This window comes from Astyanax mexicanus, chromosome 18 (genome assembly GCF_023375975.1).
Source record: "Astyanax mexicanus isolate ESR-SI-001 chromosome 18, AstMex3_surface, whole genome shotgun sequence".
Classification (NCBI taxonomy): domain Eukaryota; kingdom Metazoa; phylum Chordata; class Actinopteri; order Characiformes; family Acestrorhamphidae; genus Astyanax; species Astyanax mexicanus.
Window position 1 is genome coordinate 32,126,863 of NC_064425.1, and position 21,960 is coordinate 32,148,822.

At 37.7% G+C, this 21,960-nt stretch overlaps 1 protein-coding gene across 1 annotated transcript; it reads left to right on the forward strand.

Annotated features, from left to right (window-relative positions):
* The first annotated feature begins 7,816 nt into the window (after positions 1 to 7,816).
* On the forward strand, positions 7,817 to 21,958 carry slc5a2 (solute carrier family 5 member 2). Its single transcript, XM_007234528.4, has 15 exons — positions 7,817 to 8,026; positions 8,474 to 8,545; positions 9,451 to 9,555; positions 10,150 to 10,209; positions 10,521 to 10,625; positions 11,138 to 11,243; positions 11,687 to 11,767; positions 13,018 to 13,253; positions 13,949 to 14,084; positions 14,580 to 14,687; positions 15,870 to 16,020; positions 17,705 to 17,873; positions 19,403 to 19,618; positions 19,711 to 19,846; positions 21,254 to 21,958. The coding sequence occupies exons 1-15, from the start codon at positions 7,931 to 7,933 to the stop codon at positions 21,466 to 21,468; spliced, it is 1,992 nt and encodes a 663-aa protein (XP_007234590.2). The 5' UTR covers positions 7,817 to 7,930; the 3' UTR covers positions 21,469 to 21,958.
* Positions 21,959 to 21,960: the final 2 nt, after the last annotated feature.

Genomic DNA, 21,960 nt, shown 5'->3' on the forward strand with positions numbered 1-21,960 from the left:
TTAGGAACAGGGGTGTTACCATGTTTTCCTTCTAATCCAGCAGATCTCACTGCTGGGGAGATATTTTAAGCTAAGCTAAGTTTAGTAAACAAAACTGCAACTACACTGAGTAAACGCGCAGGCTACAGGCTGATAATACTCTCCTCTGAACGAACAAAAGGCTAGCACGATTAGCGGATAATGCTTATGCTACACCAGTAGTGCTAGCCGGGATTAGAAGCAGACTACAAGCTGATAATAATCACCTCTGAACTGCCAAAGGGCTAGCGCTAAGCAGGTAATGCTAATACCGTTAACTAAACTGAAACTCCTGTATAACGCTGTAATTCAGCAGTGTCTTTACTGCTCCTTACAACCTGATGGATAAAATTCATACATAACGTGCACCGAATTATAAGACACACTGACGATTTTTGAAAAAATTAAAGTAAGTATTAAGTAAAGTGTGTCTTATAGTGCAAAAAATATGGTAATTGGACAAATGAACTTCACTATAAAAAAATTTTTTTTTTTACTCACGGACATCACCAAACACTTTCTTTCTTCATGATGTTTTGCCTTTACTGCAGCTGTCTTCAGTTGTTGCTGGTTTGTAGATTTTTCTACTTTTAGATTAGTCTTAAGTGAGTGAATTTCTGCTCAATGAGATTCAGATCTAATGATTGACTCAACCCCTGGAGAATATTTCACTTATTTACTGTAAAAACAATATTTCTCCTGTTTTTCAGACTAATGATGATTGTTTCTCTTCTATTGGGAGCTCTTTTTACTGCATGTTGTGGGTTCACATCAACAGCTTTTAAATGTAAACCCCAGACCTGAAAAATCATCTCAAGACCTTTTACCTGCCTAATCGATGATGGATTAATAGATCAGTGAGGGAATAGCCCATCAGAGACCATAAAATGGCTTTTGAGATCATGTGTCCAATTACTTTTGAGTCCCTGAACTGCGGAGGCTTTGTAGAAAAATGTTTCTACAAATGGTCATTTCTAAGCACTTCATACAAACTTATGTTCAACCCCTTGAATTAAACCTGAAAGTCTGGTGGCATGCAGAGCCCAAATCGTGAAGACTGTGTCACTGTCTAAATATTTATGGGCCAAATTGCAATCACATTTGGGAGGCGGGAGTTTAGAGCTGCTATGTTTTTAATTATTATATCCATATTCGACGCCACATATTGATAATGAACAGCAACGAAACCAATGATATCTCACCATATCGAGTCTTTAATGCATATCCACAACCGGTGCAGCACAGGATCACGGTCGTGACCATGCCCCCTGTTAATATGGTTGATGCCAGCAACAGTGTTTGGATTATGCTGTTTTAATGCACTCGTGATTTTCAAACATTCGCCAAAGTCACAACACACTTAACCCTCACCAGCACTCCCAGTTCAACCCTCACCAGCAGCTCCAGGGCCACTGGTCCATTCCCAGCTCTGGAGTCCTTAGATTAGATTAACAGCCTCTCTATTGCTGACGTTTCTGATTCTGTTTTAAAGACCATGTCACTGGAAGCCTGAGCTGAGTGTGTTATTCTCAGCAGATTGGTCTGTAGGGCTGGACGATATGGATAAAATGTATATCAGGATATGTTTGTTTATTTGGGTCTACAATATAATTTTGATAAGTGTGTTGAGTATAAAAGCTAGGCCTGTATTTTGGCAAGAATATATTTCACAATATATTGCATTTGTTTACATCAACTTTTAGAAAAACTGTGATAGTATTTTAATGTTCCCAAAAACTATCCCAAAAAAGAATCACTTGTTATACTTATATACAGCTTTGGAAAAAAATAAGATAAAACACAACTTATAGTCTCTTTGATTTTTCCGAATTAAAAACCTCTGGAATATAATCAAGAGGAAGATGGATGATCACAAGCCATCAAACCATCGAACTGCTTAAAGTTTTGCACCAAGAGTGGCATAAAGTTATCCAAAAGCAGTGTGCAAGACTGGTGGAGGAGAACATGCCAAGATGCATGAAACCTTTGATTAAAAACCACAGGAGTTGAAGTTGTTCCACCAAATATTGATGTCCTGAACTTATAAAACTTGTATTATTTGAGGTCTGAAAGCTCTGCATCTTTTTTGTAATTTAGCCATTTTCAATTTTCTGCAAATAAAAGCTCTAAAGGACAGTATTTGTATTTGGAATTTGGGAGACGTTGTCTGTAGTTTATAGAATAAAAAATGTTCATTTTACTTCAGAGAAACTGATTTGGTGTCTTTTTTTTTCCAGAGCTGTATATTAGTATTTTCTTACACCCCTAATAAAAGCCCTGGCCTGTGATGTACATCACACACTGCCACTGCCAACCTATAGTAGTCTACAGTTTTCTGCCCTTTGTGCTCAGCTTGAATGCAGTAACCGTGCGGCAGCTCCATGTAATGAATATCAGTCAGTAACAGATGCTGTAAATACTGTATACAGAATTGCAAAAGCTTCTGTATATTTTCACATTTTGTCCCTTACAACAATAAACTTAAAAATGTATTTAAAGTGATAGACCACCACAAAGTAGCACATAATTTTGAAGTGTGGTTTTAAAATTTTAATCAAATAAAAATCTAAAACGTTTGATGTGCAAAAGTATTTAGCCCACCTATATCAATACTTAGCATTCACCTTTTACTGCTATTACAGCAGAAAGTCTTTAAGGGTACATCTCTACCCGCTTTGTGCATCTAGAAATTAAGTTTTGTTATTTTGTTTTTTTTACCACACTCTTCTTTACAGAATAGGTGAAGCTCAGCCAGGTTGAATGGAGAGCATCTGTGAACAGCAATTTTCATGTCTTGCCACAAATGATGAATGTCCACTGTAGCTCTTGCTGTATGTTTAGGGTCATTGACTTGCTGGAAGGTGTATCTCCTTCCCAGTCTCAAGTCTTTTGCAGACTCAACAGTTTTTCTTCCAGGATTGTCCTGTATTTATCTTTATCCATCTTCCCATCAACTCTGAGAAGTTTCCCCTCCCAGCTGGAGTAAAGCATCTTGATGTTGCTACTACCATGTTTCACAGTGGGGATGGTGTGTTCAGGGTGTTGTGCAGTGGTACTTTTACCACTTTTAATCCGTCACACATAGCGCATTAGTTTTCTGCATCTCCTCCAGAGAGAAAATATGCCTTTTAGCTGCTTCTCTGATCAGTGCTCTTCTTGCTCGATCTGTCAGTTTGGGTGAATGGCCGTTACTTGTTAGGTTTGCAGGTGTAGAATACATTTTCCATTTTTGGATGATGGATGATGCTCAAAGCTTAGGATATATTTTTATAACCTAACCCTGCTTTAAACTTCTCAACAACTTTATCTCTGACCTGTCCGGCGAGTCTTCTTGGTCGTCATCATGATGCTGTTTGTTTAGAAGATGTTCTCTAACAACCCACTGATGTCTTCACAGAACCGGTGTATTAATACTGAGAGTAAATTATACACAGCTAGACTATATTTCAGAGTAAAAAGCCTGAATACTTTTGCACGTCACACTTTTCAGATTCTTATTTGATAGAAATTTTGAAAACAATGTTTCATTTTCATTCCATGTGTTAAAATACAATTAAGTTTGTGGTTGTAAGGTGACAAAATGTAAAAAAGTTCAAGGGATATGAATACTTTTGCAAGCCACTATATCTCTTACAACTCTAGACCAGTATATTATAGCTTCTCCTTTATTCACCTAAACATTATAAACTATTATAGAAGATGTGCACACAGGCCAGAGGTTATTTTTGATGTGAGTTTGATGTCAATTTAAACAGAATTTATATATTTGACCATATTTTGATTAAAAGTTGGCAACGCAAAGTCCAAAAAATAGTCATAGTTATAATTATTTATATTATCTGGCCTGACAGCACCTGACTCTTATTATGAAGCCTAGAATAGTGGATTAGCCATGATGCTAACAGCTAGACTCACTCAGGGTTTAGCTGTGATGCTAATGTACAGCAGCCAGCCTCAGTACTGTTGGACTCTGTTAGCCAACGATGCTAACAGCTAGATTACTAGCTGATAAATTCACTAAGTAAATCTGGTTCTGAGTGACACTAAATAATAAAACAGTGTTTAAAAATGATATTAACATTATTGAAACATTATTAATCCTGATGAACATTGATATTGAATTATCGTCCAGCTCTGAAGGTTGGATGCGGAGCGCGGTGGAATCGCTGTATCTTGGCTGTGGTCATTGCTCATTAACATATGATTTTTCGATTTTGTCATAAACTGCCTCAAACATGGTGTATTCTGTCTCTGTAAACCATCATGATGTTCTGATCCAGACGGCTCCCTGTTGTGTTCAGATCCCAAGCTCTTGTGTATTTGTTCAGAAAATATTCAGAGCCAAAAGAATAAGAACACTTGGTGCCCCATTTCCATTGTATAATGACCCAGACTGTCCGTCAATTGAGGAATGGGTCAGAACCGCATTGCTGATGTTCTGAAACTTGGTCTGAACTGGTTAATCTGCTGCTTTGCATCACAATAAACCATTGTTCTGATTGCAGGTGCTTTGTTGGAGTTATTTTCATTTTGAAACCAAAGAAATAAATTAAAACCAAAGAAATACTTTTGGAGCTCTCAGTACCCTTGCACAGAAATAACAGCACAGCAGAGCTGCTATGGAGTCAAATTGGGGTCTTTAATGCTGAAGAGATTAAAGGCATTATTAATTATTCACTTTTATCATTAAACGTTCTGTGTTTTTGTTTTTTATTGAGAGCGTTTGCACAGCGTTGTGTTTTAATGGGTCTTTTCACTGTTAAAATCCACCATCTACAGGCGGCCGCGTGTAACTGCAGCAAGCACACTGTATAAAAAGGAGCTACATTCAGATTTTTGCAAAATTTAACAACTCAAAACAACAATATTATATAATTCAGTAATTAGATATATGTAAAATAAACTGCTAGTAATAACTATAACGAAACGATAAATAGCTGTTGTTTAGCCTGGTTAGCGTCCGTCAGGGCGGCCGGTTGAACTGGCCGGCCTGCAGCACTACATATGAAATCAGAAGCTCCAGCTGATGACGCGATCCTCTATAACCACGCCCCTCTCCTCTCCCCAAGCCAACACGTCAAAAAGGGGTCAAAATAGACTCGCAAACAAAACGGAGGAATGCAAAGGATGAAAGTATTGCAAAAAGAAAAAAGGAACGCAAAGAAAAAGTGATGTTGCAAAAGATTTATTCTAAAAAAAATATTACAAGTGAAAAAAAGTAACTTATGTTCTCTTCTTTGTTTGCAATATCAGTTTCTTTGTGCAATTCGTGGAGATTTTTTTTCGTGACCCCAATTTGTCTCCATAAGCTGCTGGAGTTTCCTCACTGTCACTGCTGGACTGTGGTGTCCTGTGGGCAGAGTCCTGTACCCACTGATGAAGGACTAGAGAATGCGCAACACTGCATAAACTTTGCAGCAACAGATTCAGAGCTTCTGTCTCTGACCTTACTTTATCTACAGGGTGGAGCATAGACTGTGTATAGCTGGACAGAGCATCATCTCTCAAAAGTGAAGCCACCACAGGTCGGGCCCCCCCTGCTGTTCGGTTGAAGAAAGCTGCATAACCCCACCCATCCCCAAAACAGACAACTTTCAATCACGTTTTTTTCTAATATACTGTAATTCTACCTCCATTATTTAAATGCAGCAGCTCGTGTAACCTCTGCTTATATTGTCAAATTTTACATCCCCACAGAATTTGTTTTTTAAACCTATTTCTAGCTCTATTCAAAAGGTGTGGTTATTCTAAAATTGCTGGGTTACACCTAGCCGGGGTGGGACCATAGACTGTGGCCGTTTCTCAATACACAATACACAATTCTGTACTCCCGAACTTGTCAAGTACGGACTTGGGAAGTTCGGATCGCAAGTGCGCACTCCCGAGAACGGGAGGAAGCGGGACGGTTGTTCTGTAATTGGAACAGCTGTGAACGTTCCACCCTCTTTAGAGGAGCGGAAAGCGTGTTCCGAAAACGCCCATTTTCACCTAGCCGCTTTCTTAACAAATAAACCACATATCTGAAGTCTAAAGCCCTACATTCTCACCTAAAAATAACTTAAAACATTGTTTTAGCACACAGCAGTACTGTTTTGAAAACATACAGGTGCTTATAGTTATGTACCTTCTCATCCTGCATTATGCTGATACTGCTGCAAGGTGCATTCTGGGTTATCGGGCTAAAGTGGGAGGAGCAAGAACACATCCGGGTATTAGTTGTGTACTTGGCTAACTGTGATCTTCTGAATTGGAACAGTACTTGGGCTGCGACGGATGACGTTTCCCGAGTCTACAAGAACACAAGTACAGACCAGAGCCTGTGTATAGCTCTGTGGAGGCATCCCTCAGGGGCGGGGTTATTTAAATGAGTAGGCTGTCTCTCCACAGTCTTTCTTCCTCCTTTGGTCTTTACTGCACAGACTCGGGTTTCAGGATCGCCAACATGGCGGAACATTTTGGCTTTATTTTTATTGAATGAATGGGAACGGCGACACAGCGTCCATCTTTTCTCACTGTACCAGAACAACACATACTAACACCTACACATACACCACCACCATCCTAATCACTGCAGTGCTGAGAATAATGACCCACCACCCAAATAATAATAGCTGCTCTGTGGTGGTCTCTCCTGTGGGGTCCTGAGTATTGATTAATAGTCCTGCAAGTTACAGATCTTTATACAAGGCTTGACTACAAACTCTCTAATATAAAGGAATTATCATCATTGATCTAAATAATATACAAAAATATATACAGAAATATATACAGAAAATAAAAGTATGAGGAATAAACAATAAATAATTGGTTTAATTTAATGTATCGCTGTGTTGTTATTTAGGGATCAAATTCATCAATATGACAAATAATCTTAGTATTCAGCATAAGTTATCTGTTAACACCATTTATTAATATATTAACTGAAATGACTGAGGTAAATAAATGTGCGAAGTGTCTCTAGAGCCTCTCCAGCAGTTCCTCCAGCAGCTAATCCAGAGGTTGAGATCATTAACGAGACCTTAGTGTTTGTTTTGGTGGATCAGTCCCGATCACTCAGGCGTTTCTAACCGGATCACTCCTGTTTAACTGGGAGGCCCGTCTGAAGATGCTGGTTCTGCTGGTGTTGGTTCTGTTTAGGTGGTCTGACTTTGTTGGTCTGATGCTGTCTGGGTTGTCGAAATGCTCCACAGTTCGAGTTTCACACTGTGCCCTAAAAGCCTCAACCAATGGTGGATCTGATACAGCAGTGCTGCTGGAGTTTTTAAACACTTAAGTTTCACTGCTTAAATAAATATTATATTACAATATTCATTATTAATTTTTCACTTTTATTATTAATGAGTGGCCCATTAAATCATCTCTACACACAGTACTGTACATCGTCACTGTGCAATGAAAAAACATGAATCTCCAAAACAGCAGCTTTACAGGAGAGAGATTAAACCTTCTTAACTTTCAATGGAAATCAATATAAAAAAAGTTTATTTCAGGTCTCTTTGGAAAAAAAAAAAACAGAAATTCATTTTTTTCGTTAAACAGAGATGATATTGCTGTTTTATACTGTTTTACTATGAGCTGATATTGCGGACATGTATAAGTTGGAACAGTGCTGAGAGTGAGTGCTGATATCTGAATGTTTAGCTGGAGCTCAGTGTAAGAGCCGCTACAGTAGGTTGTACTTTAGATGGGTTCGCTGATGATAACAGTTAAACGCTTCATCAGTTGTTCATCCCCGAAACTGTGGCAAAATGTTAATTATTATTTTCACAAATTCCCACTTCAGCTTTTTCTCTTGTGAACAAAGGTCTTACTCTGTTCCTCTAAGTGTAAAACTGTTCAGATCAGCGGAGCTGCATTTCTTACCTAAAATTTTAACATTTTATTAGAGTTTCATCTTTAAATCAGGAGAAAAATGAATTTTACAAAGGAGAAAGTGACCATCAACAACCCAGCGGACATCACTGTGATCCTCGGATACTTCGTGATCGTCATCGGTGTGGGAATCTGGGTGAGGAAATGTTGTGTACAGACGGCTATATGCTACAGTATAGATTACATATATGTGCAACTGACAAATATGCAGTAGAAGACTTATTTTGTGAAGGGAAATTTCCTCTATTTATAGACTGTAAAATTGGATATTTAAAAAGAAAGTCGGATGTCAATTTAATAATATGAACAAATAGCTTTGGAGATTTGATTTAATTTGTTAGACACCTATTTAGATACATTTACAGTATTGTTACTTTAGTCTAAAAACATGAACAACTATTTTTCCCACATTGGAGGACGTGGGTTTCAGTGAAATAATCTATTATATTCCCACTTAATGACTATTATTTAGTAAAACATATACAGTATGACTCAAAATGAAAAAAAATCTAGAAAAATAATATGTCTTGGATAATCTTGGTTTAATCTGTATTTACAATAAAATAAAATCTTTTATTTTCAGTCCATGTTCAGGACTAACCGTGGGACGGTGGGCGGATACTTCCTGGCAGGACGGACCATGGTGTGGTGGCCTGTGAGTCTAACCTGTATATTTATAATGATGTTTAATGGTCGTTTTATTCATTTATAAAAGTAAAGAGTGATCTGATACTAAGTAAATCTGTGCTAGCTATAAACAATCTGTGGTATGAAAAGGTTTGGGCACCCCTGATCATTTTTATAATTTTTCTTTATAAATCATTGGTTGTTGGGATCAGCAATTTCAGTTTAATATATCATAGCAGACGAACACAGTGGTTTTTGAGCCATGAAATAACTCAATTTTAGTTTAATCAGTCCACACCACCTTATTCCAAAATGAAGCTGGCTTGTCTAAATGTGCTTTAGCTTTAGCATACCTCAAGCGACTCTGTTTGTGGCGTGTGCTCAGAAAAAGGCTTCTTTTGCATTAACTACTCTCCCATACAGCCTCTCCTTGTGTAAAGTGAGCTGAATAGCTGAACGATGCACAGAGACTCCATCTGCAGTAAGGTGATGATGTAGATCTTTGGAGCAGGTCTGTGGGTTGACTATGACTTTTCTCACCATCCTTCTCCTTTTATTATCTGAGATTTTTCTTGTTCTGCCACTTCTGGCCTGAACCAGGTACTAGTGCCTGCGGTCTTCATTTCCTCACTGTGATCCTCACAGTGGAAACTGACAGCTGATATCTCTAAAAAATGTGAGCACCTGCCTAATTTTGTTTAAAGAATTATTGCCCACTTTCTGTAAATCCTATAAACACCAATTCACTTCTCAAATATCACTGTGTTCATCTGCTTTATGATATATTTAATTGAAATTGCTGATCCAAACAACCAATGATTTATAAAGGAAAATCATGAAAATTATCAGTGGTGCCCAAACTGTATCTGTTACTTACTGAAAATGTAAGACTGGTGTAAATAAATGTGAAATGATTTGCTGTTTGTTCTTCAGGTTGGCGCGTCTCTGTTTGCGAGTAATATCGGCAGTGGGCATTTCGTGGGGCTGGCGGGTACAGGGGCTGCCAGTGGAATAGCTGTAGGAGGATTTGAATGGAATGTAAGTCAGATTGTATCCCTGTATCCAACGTGATATCAGAAAATTATTTATATAGTTATATAAGTGGATTTAAAAATTAGAAAACAAAAATACAAAAAAAAAAAATTATATTTTTCTATAATCTTTAGTATTTCAATAATTGTGTGAACAAAATGTTGTTAAATTACGATTCATGATTTAGTTAACCTTGTTACTTCTCTTCTTGTCCCTTGTCTGTCTCCATGTTTTTTCCATCTCCACATGTTTTCCTAGCCACGTGCTTTACTGCATGCGGCTCTGTGTTTCTATATCCCCGCCCCTGTCTTTAGTGCTACTACATGTGACATGTGTAGCTCCGCCCCCTCATTATCTGTCCCCAGGTGTTTACTGTTTCCTGTCCACTTCTTTTAGAGAGTATGTAGCAGCTGTTGTCCTCAGAATTAGAAAACTAAACAATAATTTTACTAAAAATTTAACAAGTCGTTTTATTCATTTCACCATTTTTATTTTAGTTTACTGTATTGTATTGTATTGTATTAAATCGCACATCGTATTCAGTCATTTCAGTATGAGATTATTTATTTTGGTTCTAATTATGTAATTCTTTCATTACAGGCTTTATTCATAGTGCTGCTGCTGGGGTGGCTGTTCGTTCCAGTCTATTTAACTGCTGGGGTAAATTCATTATCCATTCACTAGCACATTCAATTATCAAAATATTATGTGTGTATTTTTAATATATAATTATGTGTGATTTTAGAGACTGTAGCACAGTTATCTGAAAAAACTTGAACAGCTTGTTGATTTTGGAAGTTAACAAATACAACCTAGCATGTGTGTAGCTGTGGCCTGGAATTACATGTTTGGCATCCGTCTTGTAGTCCTTCTGGGCTCAAAGCGTTTCCATCTATCAAACCCAAAATTATGGTCACCTATTTAACTTATACTCAACTTGTTTGTTTTTTTTTTTTTTTCAATTTTGGAAGGTGATCACAATGCCACAGTACCTGAAGAAGAGATTCGGTGGGACCAGGATCAGTTTGTACCTGTCCGTCATCTCGCTCTTCCTCTACATCTTCACCAAAATCTCTGTAAGAACCAATACAGATCAGGACAATATGTAACAACAAACTCCACACAGACATCTGTAAAGTGATGAGGTTTTATCTTGTGCGTGATGTTGATTAACCACTGGTCAGTGTGCTCATATATATATATATATATATATATATATATATATATATATATATATATACACACACACACCAATCATGAGCTGTAGAAACCAATACAGTGAGTGAAATTTACAAATATCAGCTCCCAAATCTGTGCTCCACTTTTTTATGTTGAATAATTTATGTTTATGTGTATTTCCTGTAATGTTCTACAGCATTCCATAATAAACAGCACCATACAGACTACATAGAGTGCAAACTTCCCCGCTTAAACTACAATAATACAATAAATAGCATAAATACTGCAGATATTACACACTTACCAGAGAGGACTAATGGTAGTGAACATTATAAACAGTGATTGTTCTGTGGAACTGTACATGCGGTTAGTGTTCCTCTGGTATATCTGATTGTGTTCTCTGCTTTAGGTGGATATGTTCTCTGGAGCAGTGTTCATACAGCAGGCACTGGGGTGGAATATCTACATCGCAGTGATTGCTCTGCTCACAATAACAGCACTTTATACTGTTACAGGTGATATTTTAAATTATTGACATTATATGTACAGAATATGAACAAAAGATATAGTTACATTGCATAAAAAAAATAAACAAGGTTATTAATTAATTAACACGAATGGTTAAAAATCTGACAAAAAATATACAGTTTACTGTCTATTCCAAATGTAATCAGTCAGTCCGCACTGGTAGAAAAGGGTTACTGTATAGAATAACAGCAGTTCTATTTCAGAGTTTCCTCTGTTGTCCATAACTTGCCTTGACTTCCACACTTCCCTTTAACTGCTGGGTCTAAATAACATCTGATGTGATCTGATCCCTTTCTCTTGATTTGTAAGCTTAAATTCAGGTACGAAACCGCAGTGTCAAACAGAAACTAACCACAATAAAAAATAATGAAACCATGAGGTATTTAGAGGTTTTTGAAATTGTATTCAATGCTATTCAACTCTCCTGTAGGTGGGCTGGCCGCTCTAATGTACACCGACACTGTTCAGACCTTCATCATCATTGCTGGAGCCTTCGTACTCATGGGCTTCTGTAAGTTACATAAACAGTATGTACTAATTCATAGTAAGTGTGACATAAATACATGAAACTTGTGTGGGTTGCCAAGTCGAAGACAGCAAACCTACATGAGTGAGTACAAAACTATTTCAGGAACTTCAGCAACTCAGCTTCTGTCTTGTAGTCCTTCTGGGATCAAAGCGTCTCCATCTTTTTAATGCATTACCAGTAAAACAGATTTCTGCTCTGTAACAACCTACTCAAAAAAGAACATACTGGCTTAGTCTCTGCTGTAAGGATATACTGTATATGCCAGAGCTTTTATTTAACATGTTTCCCTAATGTTTCATTTTATCAGTACAGAAAGCAGTGTTGTGCGTGAACGAGTTCAAAAGAACACGTTCATTGAACACGCTCATTTTTTCGTGAATTTTGAACTGAACGCAACGCATTTTTAAATAAAGAACTTGAACATTAGTTAACAGTATGTGTCATGAAGGCAGACATCCCTGAAAATGAGCGTTGGCTAGAGAGCGCAGAGCGCTAGGGTGAGAGAGACAAAGACAGCGCGGAGCGTGAGGGCGAGAGAGAGAGAGAGAGAGAGAGAGAGAGAGAGAGAGAGAGAGAGAGAGAGAGAGAGAGAGAGAGAGAGAGAGAGAGAGAGAGAAAGACAGCGCGGAGCGTGAGGGCGAGAGAGAGCGAGCGCAGAGCACGAGGGCGAGAGAGAGAGAGAGACAAAGACAGCGCGGCGTGAGGGAGAGAGAGAGAGAGAGAGAGAGAGAGAGAGAGAGAGCGAGCGCAGAGCACGAGGGCGAGAGAGAGAGAGAGAGAGAGAGCGGAGCGCGAGGGTGAGAGAGAGAGAGACCAATGACGAGAGTGAGTGAAAGTGCTGCTATTAAAAAAAAAATGTCTAGTGGAAGTGATGCACGGAGACAGACACCGATTCTCCTTATGAACATTTTCATCACCTGGTAAGAAACCCACAATTGCAGTGTCATGAGCAAATGTCTACAATGAGCAGTTTCAAAGAACGTATAGTGATTTCTAGCTTGTAGTGTGAAAAAAAGTATTTATTTGAATATCTCACGAAAAAAGTAAAATGAACTGAACTTTGAACTAGTTCAGAATTAAAATTGTGAACTTTGAACCTGAACTGTTCACTTTGAGCATGTATGAACTGAACTTGAACTAGTTCAGAAAAGCTGTGAACTGGCACAACACTGACAGAAATAATGTACATACTGGCAGGTATCATTTCAGCCCTAACTGTTCTTCTTCATCAGCTTTCAGGGAGGTGGGCGGGTACAGCACCCTGCTGGAGAAGTACAGCTCCGCCCTGCCGTCTCCGTCTCTCAGACTGTCCCCAAGCCCACACCTCTACAACATCTCCTCAGCCTGCTACACCCCTCGCCAGGATGCCTTCAACCTGCTCAGGGACCCCGTAACCGGGGACCTGCCGTGGCCCGGCGTGGTGTTTGGCATTGCCATCGTAGGAGGCTGGTACTGGTGCACTGACCAGGTGAGCTGTCCCAGTTTTCCACAGAGAATGAAGATTTAATTAATACTAGTGCTATAAAGGTTAATGCATTAATGGGAATTGGAAAATCGTATTCTAGTCTCTACCGTTGGTAACCGATATTAGTTCTTTAATGGCCAATGCTGATATTTAAAGAGCACAAGTAGCCAACGGACAATATGTAAGATACATATTTAGTTTTTGTTACAACTATTTTTTTTTTCACATTTATTCATAATAAGAATAATAATGATACACATTTCATCCATCTCAAATTACACTTTTAAAATAGTTTATTACTCTGAACTGACTTTAATTCCAGTGGCTCAAACATTGAATATTTCAGACACCTTTACATTTGGAAAGTGTGCAGTGTAAGAAAAGAATAGGCAGGGGTATCTCTTTTACAGTTTATTAAACGAATACAGAACACGGGTAAAATAGTGACATAAAAAGTACAACAATATTATTTTATATCAGTGAGATTATAAAGTAATTAAAGAGAGACTCTGGCCTGTGAAAAAGTAGTTATTTCCAGTGTCTAGTTATTCCTATAAAAGGCTTCCACCACATCCCCTGAAGTATATCTTTGATGTCCAGTGAGTGTGGCTGTGATAATAAATAATGCAGTAAAACAGTATTTCTCTAAAATATCTGGAAAGAAAGTGCCTTTAATAGTAAGAGTATTTGTACTGCAGGTGATTGTGCAGCGCTGCCTGGCTGCCCGCAGTCTGACCCACGTGAAGGCTGGGTGTATCATGTGTGGGTACCTGAAGCTCCTCCCCATGTTCCTCATGGTGTTCCCAGGCATGATCAGCAGGGTACTGTATCCGGGTAAGTCTCACATCATTACTAAACTCTTTAAAAGAAGAATCCCACCCACATTCTGTAAAGGAGTCACACACACAGTCAGTGAAGAGGTTTTTAGCTTCCATGGGCCATGCCAAAAGTCCTGGGACACATTGCAAGTTGTTGTTCATACCCATCAGTGGCAAAGCACAAGTATGGAGCGTTCATATTTTCATAAAGAGAACATCTTTCCACCTTTCCAACTGTTAAACATGGTGGAGGTTGCTGTGGGTTTGTGCTGTCGTCAGTGGCTTAGGGAACGTTTCACTAATAGAGGAAAGAATGGATTCAGTTAAACACCCACAAATTCTGCTTTTCTGTCGGATCCTTTTAATTTTTTGATATCGAAATGACAATTTTAGCTAAACGTTTAAAGAATCATTTATTTTAAATTCTGTACTTGTGCTTTGAGACTCACAGTAGCAGATTTTGATCATGTAATCGTGTTTCAGTGCTTTTAATAAGCTTTTCTTTTTTTAGATGAGGTGGGGTGTGTGGCGCCATCTGTGTGTAAAGAAGTGTGTGGCACAGAAGTGGGCTGCTCTAACATCGCTTACCCCAAACTGGTAGTGTCGGTCATGCCCAACGGTGAGATCCATTATACATGTTAATATACATTAACAATATCATAACGGTACTGTAATCTGTAAATAAATAATATTGAAATATAAGCATGTAATCTGTGGAAACACCCGAATGGGTGCCATTTGCTTGTTGTAACTCTTTTTTCAACTCTGAATCTAATAACACATGTATTTAACTATTTAAAACATGTACTGGTCAAACTCAGGCAGCTTTACTTAATTCTTTACGCGGTTTAAAAACAGAAGATGATTACAAAACTCATGTGACATTTAAAAAACATGTTTCTCTCAAGAAAATCAAAGAAAGAAATGGTTGACTGCATGTTCAAATAACTGATATTTATGACAAAAAAAAATCACTATATATGCATGCACATTGTATTTTTCTAAACGATGTAAAGCTATTTTTATATCAAGAAGATCCAAACCTGAAATTTATCACATTTATTATCATGCAATTTACTAAACAAATGGATAAACAATTAACCAAACAGAATTGGAAAAAGTGGTTTACGCTAACTAATATTCACATTAATTAATCAATAAACCAGAGGACAGTACTCATTCCTGTTACTGTAACTGTTACTTGCACTCATTCTGTTACATTTTATGTTTTGAGTAACATGACTGAAAGTAAAAGTTTTTAGCACAGAAAACACATGAAAAATATGCTATTAGCATGAGGGCACTGAGCACATTCTAAAGATTATCCCACAAGTATTTAAAAAAATAATAATAAATAAATAATAATAATAATAAATATATATATATATATATATATATATATATATATATATATATATATATATATATTAGTTTAAATATTATGGATTCATTATGAAAACATATCTTTTTAAAGCATATATGGGATTTGGAGTCACAAATATATTTTTTTAATTACATATATCTTACTTCTGCAATAAGACAAGACACTATGCTTAATAATAAAATGTATTTTAAAGTTATTTTGTGTGCACATTTTACATGTAATTTCCTGGGGGCAGAAATTGCCTGTTACATTAGCTGTGTTCCTATATGTTAATTGATATTGTTTGATTGGATGACAGCTGATACTGTGCATATGTTGCTAATAAAAATATTTTGCAATGGGTGTTGAATAACTGTTATAATAAGTATATAACCATTTCTCCTTTTTGTCGTGTCCGTTACTCCGGCCTCTGCTCAGGTCTGAGAGGGTTAATGCTAGCCGTGATGCTAGCAGCCCTTATGAGCTCCTTAGCCTCCATCTTCAACAGCAGCAGCACCCTCTTCACCATGGACATCTGGACCAGGATCCGGCCTCAGGCCAGGGACAGGGAGCTCATGATAGTCGGCAGGTATGGAGCTCTGTCTTACTGCTTTAAAGAAGGGGTGTCCCCAAACGGTTCCTGCAAAGGTGGGAAATGAAATTGCCCAGTATCTCTCAGTTTGCTGAAGCATTGAGTGAATTTCAGATTGCACGTTGTAGATGCACCGCTGTATGCTGACGCCCATTGGGTTCAGTGTTTTCCTAGCAGCAGAGCAGTTTGCCGAAGACATAGTGTATGGGGTACAGTATCTTTTAGGGTCCCCCTGGGGAAATTCTGTTGTGACTGACTCACTTCTGTTGTGTTGTGATTTGCAGTGCATTTCTCTGTTTGCAGCACCTGTGTTGTCATTTTGATGGACGTGCCCTGCTGAAAAGAAAAAATATATTTAATTATACTTTAAATATATTGAGAAATGTCTTAAGTATGCTGTCAATTTATGTTCTTACTTAAAATATATTAAAAATACATTAATATTATGCTTTCATCAAACGTTTGAAAGTAAACTTTGATCGTAAATTTGTAACATGCTAAAAATTGTAGTACAGTATATTAAAATATATTATACTTAACAAAGTATACTAGAAGTGTGCTATTTACAAAAGACAGGAAGAAGAAGCATATTTGTACTCTAATGTAAATAGATCACATATATTTAACACCAATTCTTAGTACATTGCTAATATACTTGGTGTATAATAGTGATACCGTTGTAATACTCATTAAATGTATCAGGATTTTACCATAAGCATATTTAAAATATGGGCTTACATACATGAAGTAGTATGTTTAAATGTTACTGAAGAATATTTAAAATAATAATTTTTTTGTACAGTTAAGAACACTTAGCACAATTTAAGTTTTGCACAATTTTTATACAATTAAAGTATAATAAATAACAATAAAGCACTCTTAAATATACTGATTAATAATTTGTCTACAAGTACACTTAAATGCACTAAAGCATAATAATGCTTAGTATACTTTAATCTACTTTATTTAGAGTGTTTTATGCTTTTGCAGCTCTTTTCTTTTGCAGTGCATTGCAGTGTGTTGCGCTTTCTCTGCCACCATACCCCCTTTGCTGCACTACAGCAACAAGTTAAGCAACAAGCAGTACTGCAGCAGAAAACGTGTGACTTAAAAAAAAAATGCAGTTCAAAAACAAAAAAACTGGGCAATTGGTATTAGTGAATTTCCTGAGCTGTAAAACACTTCCCTACACTCATATATAGAGATAACAGGAGGAAGACCAGAATCAGCTTTAATCTGATGGTGAGAGACAGATACAGATCTACAGATGCTGTAGCTACACCACACACCAAAAACTGGAGGGAGACGTGACGTGTCTCCGAAAACTTGCCTATTATCAGGAGGTAACCCTTTGTGTCCAACGTCCAGCAGATCAAAAAGCAATGCAGCATACCGTTGGCAATGTAAAAATGCCTTAAGAGTTCATTTCACTGTAATTAAGTGGCAGAGCCCTACTCCCCAAGAACAACTCCACACCACAATCATAATTTTAACCATAATCCACCAAACTTTACACTCAGCACAATGCAGTCAGATAAGGACCAATCTCCTGGCATAGTTTGCAGGAACAGTTTGAGGATGACCCCTTTCTGGTCCTGTAATGCCTACTTTTGGTGTTCCACTATCAGATCTGATCACTCTGCAGTCTAATAACTGTCTCCTGTTTGAACATCTCTTATAGGGTGTGGGTGCTCTGTATTGTTGCAATCAGCATCTGCTGGATCCCTGTGGTCCAGGCTGCTCAGAGCGGTCAGCTGTTCGACTACATCCAATCAGTAACCAGTTACCTGGCTCCACCGATAGCGGCGGTCTTCTTTCTGGCTATATTTGTGAAGAGAGTGAATGAGCCGGTAACAAACATTCAGATCCTGTTATGTATTTTTCAAATATTAATATCCTTATAAATGATGAAATTACATTTGTCAAAAGAATGTCTGCACCCAGAAGTGCAGAAGTGTGGGATTGTAATGTTACTCAAAAGGAAGATAAAGGTTAGCAGGAACAATAAGTGATTATAAATTTAGACTGATATCAGTAATTAAGCAAAAATACACTCAAGGTTCGTGCAATAACGTGTAATATTGGCAGTAACAATATCACACATTATAGCACGAACCTTGAGTGTATTATTGCGATTATACCACAGTTCCATTATCGCTGTTTATTAAAAGATTTTGAGTTAAGGAAGACGAAAAATCTGTTTGGTTATACATTTTCAGCAAATTAAAATGGTTCCATAGCTGCTCTGCTTGTAGCTGCATTGTAAACTCTGCATTATTGCTAGGTTAGCGTGGTGGCCTCTATTTTCGGCCATTTTAGTAAAAATTGTGGAAATCTAAGCTTATTGTAAATTAACATAAGAGCTTTACTCACCCAAATAGTAGAAATTTTCAGTAGAGAAATCTGTGTAGATTAAAGTCCAGGGCTCGCTTGACTTTGAAAGAAAATGTTTTTTTTTTTTTTTTTTTTATTAACTTTTTTTGTTCACTTCGGCGCCCCACAGCAGCAAGACCTGTGGAATTACAAGGATCCCCTATTTTCAGCCACCTTACATTCTGCTTAAAACACCCTATATTAACTGGAGAATATATACAGTTAAGCTTTTATTTTAATAATAACTTTTAACCTGGTATTGGGGGCTGATAATAAATAATTTCTGCACTGTGCCTATATGATCCAGCGGCTCCCAGTGGTGTATAATGACATTGCATTTGGTTTGTAAGCGCTGCATCGTTGCTAGGTTACCTATATGTGGCGGAGTAATACATGGAGAGCTTCGGTGACTGTGCATTACTGGCTAATAATGTGACTCATAAAATACCTCTCAGCCAATCACATTGCAGGGTCAGAACTTACTATGGTATAGTATTTATTGATCTACATATACAGAATTAGCATGTAACACTGCAACATGCCAGAAATCTTAACATGGAGTTGTAGATGTTCTTAATGTTCCTTCTTTGATAAACCATCCCATGCGACTCCAATATTCTCAGACCATTTCTGCAGATTGTGTGGTACATATTTTCCAACATATTTTCTGTCAGTGATGGGTCTGGAATTGCAGCTGGACATGGTATAGTATCTGTAGTGTCTTCAAGGCTAAAGCATTGACCTGTTGGAACAGCGCAGTGAAGTAGGTTTTATATGCGATACACACCGCGTCTGTATTAGTAGTTAAATAAATTTTACCCATATATGTCTACATTTATAATCATTGTTCATGGTAACTTATATCTTTATTGGCAACTTTAGTATTGCAATCCCACAATTCCTTCTGGGTGAAAACATATTGTCTAATGAGTGCATAACACTGTGGAACCGTGTTCATTGAACATTCTGTTCAGTGATCAGTTTCATTGATTCTCTGTTCTGATAGGGGGCTTTCTGGGGGCTGATGGGGGGGCTGCTGATGGGTCTGTGTCGTATGGGACCAGAGTTCTACTTCGGATCCGGCAGCTGCCTCTTTCCTTCCAACTGCCCTAAACTCATCTGTGGGGTTCATTACCTGTACTTCGCTGTTCTGCTCTTCTTCTGTACTGGCATACTGGTCCTGCTGGTGAGCTACTGGACCCCGCCCATCAATGACCGACATGTAAGTGAACCCACACCATCTTTCATCACCTGTTAAATTATCTGTAATGTTGGTTAGTTCATACTTACTCACTTTACACCTCCATCCACCAGCTCCACCGCCTGGTCTTCAGTCTGCGCCACTCTAAAGAGGACCGGGTTGACCTGGACTGGGAGGAAGTGGAGCGAGGGAGGAAGGCTCGCAGAGAAGTGGAGGAAAAAAATAAGGCCACAAGAAACGAAGAGAATGGTGAGTTACTCAAAAACCACACATGTTGCCATCTTGCACTTGTTGCCCTTGGTGGGAATCTGCACTCGAAGGGAGTCGGATCTGAAAGGGAGGCAAAATTCAGCACAACACCTGGAAAAAAAACTTACAGAACTAACAATATTTGACAAACCAATCAGTGTTAAGTTTTTCTTTGAAATAAAAATCTGAAAAGTGTGATGTGCAAAAGTATTCAGCATTTACTCTGAAACCCCTAAATAAAATCCTGTGCAATTAAAACACTGGTCAGAGAAGCAGCCAAGAGGCCCATGGTCACTCTGGAGGAGCTGCAGAAAACCACAGCTCAGGTGGGGGAATCTTTCCACAGGACAACTATAAGTCATGCATTCAAAATATCTGACCTTTTTTGAAGAGTGGCAAGAAGAAAACCACTGAAGAAAGAAAGACAAAAGAAGTTGTTTGCAGTTTGTAGTCAAAATCCATGTAAGAACACAGCAAACATGTGAAAGAAGGTGCTGTGGTCAGATGAGACCAAAGTTGAACTTTTTGGCCTAAATGCAAAGCGCTATATGTTGCAGAAATGTAACACTGCTCATCACCCTGAATACACCATCTGTGTAAACTGACCTCAATAATGTGAAACATGGTGGTGGCAGCATCATGCTGTGGGGATGCATTTCTAAAGCAGGGACAGGAAAGCTGGTCAGAATTTATGGGAAGATGGATGGAGCTAAATACAGGGCAATCCTGGAAGAAAACCTGTTGAAAGCTGCAAAAGACTTGAGACTGAGAAGGAGATTCACCTTTCAGCAAGACAATGACCCTAAACATACAGCCAGAGCTACAGTGGAATGATTTAGATCAAATAAAATGTATGTTAGAATAGCCCAGTCAAATTCCTAGCCTAAATCCCATTCAGCTTCTGTGGCAAAGCATTAAAATTGCTGTTCACAGATGCTCTCCCTCCAACCTGACTGAGCTTGAGCTGTTTTGTAAAGAAGAATGGGGCAAAACTCTCAATCTGTAAATGTATAAAGCTGGTAGAAACACACCCCTAAAAGACTTGCAGCTGTAATTGCAGTGAAAGGTGGATCTACTAAGTATTGTTCTGAATACGTTTGCATATATATATATATATATATATATATATATATATATATATATATATATATATATATATATATATATATATATATATATAAACAAAACTAACTGGACTAAGTGTACAGAATACAATGCAACACGAAAATAAAGCTTATTTTATACTCTGGTCAGGTGTGAAAATAGTTTAGAAGCTTTATTAGTTTTAACAAAAGGGTCAAATCTTCTAGATTTCAATATTTGAATCAGAAAAGAAAGAGCAGCTTATTTTATATCATCTCTACACGTCATTAATACGATAATCTGATAATATTTTTCTCTTTACAGAAACAAATAAGGATAAATCTGCTATTCTCCGTCTGATTGGCTGGTTTTGCGGATTAAGTGGATCTCAAGCTCCTGAACCCACCGAAGAGGAAGTCGCAGAAGCATCAAAGCAGTTACCAGACATCAGTGAAGAACCCGTTTGGAAGCACTTTGTAAATGCTAATGCGCTGGTAATGATGGCTGTGGCTGTCTATTTCTGGGGCTTTTATGCTTAAGAGCAGCAAACCGTTAACACTTGTGTCCGACACATTACTCTGGAACTTATGGTTACATATAAAACAATTTCTGCATTAAGAGAAACATGGCTGTAAGAACAGCAGCAACACAGCATTAGTGTTAGTGGTAAAGCGCTTAGGTAGAACAAGGTAATTGACCATCCTGAATAAGATCTGGCTAACAGAGTGTATACCCCAGAAGTTATTCAGTACAAACACCCAATAAAAGTGTATATATTGTGTGTGCGCATCACAATATAAAAAAAAAAAAAAAACAGGACTGAATTCTAATTCTAAAATATGATTTGCAGATTTTTTTTTTATGTTTCTCTGCTGTCCTGTGTAGATTACAATTTTACAATGATTACAAACAAGCATACAGTATAAACTTTAATGTGTTATTAATAAAAAGGAAATAAAAGCTGATGATCATCAGGTGCAGTGCTGTTATATCATTGCATAAATGCAAATAAAAAGGGACAAAGTTACAGA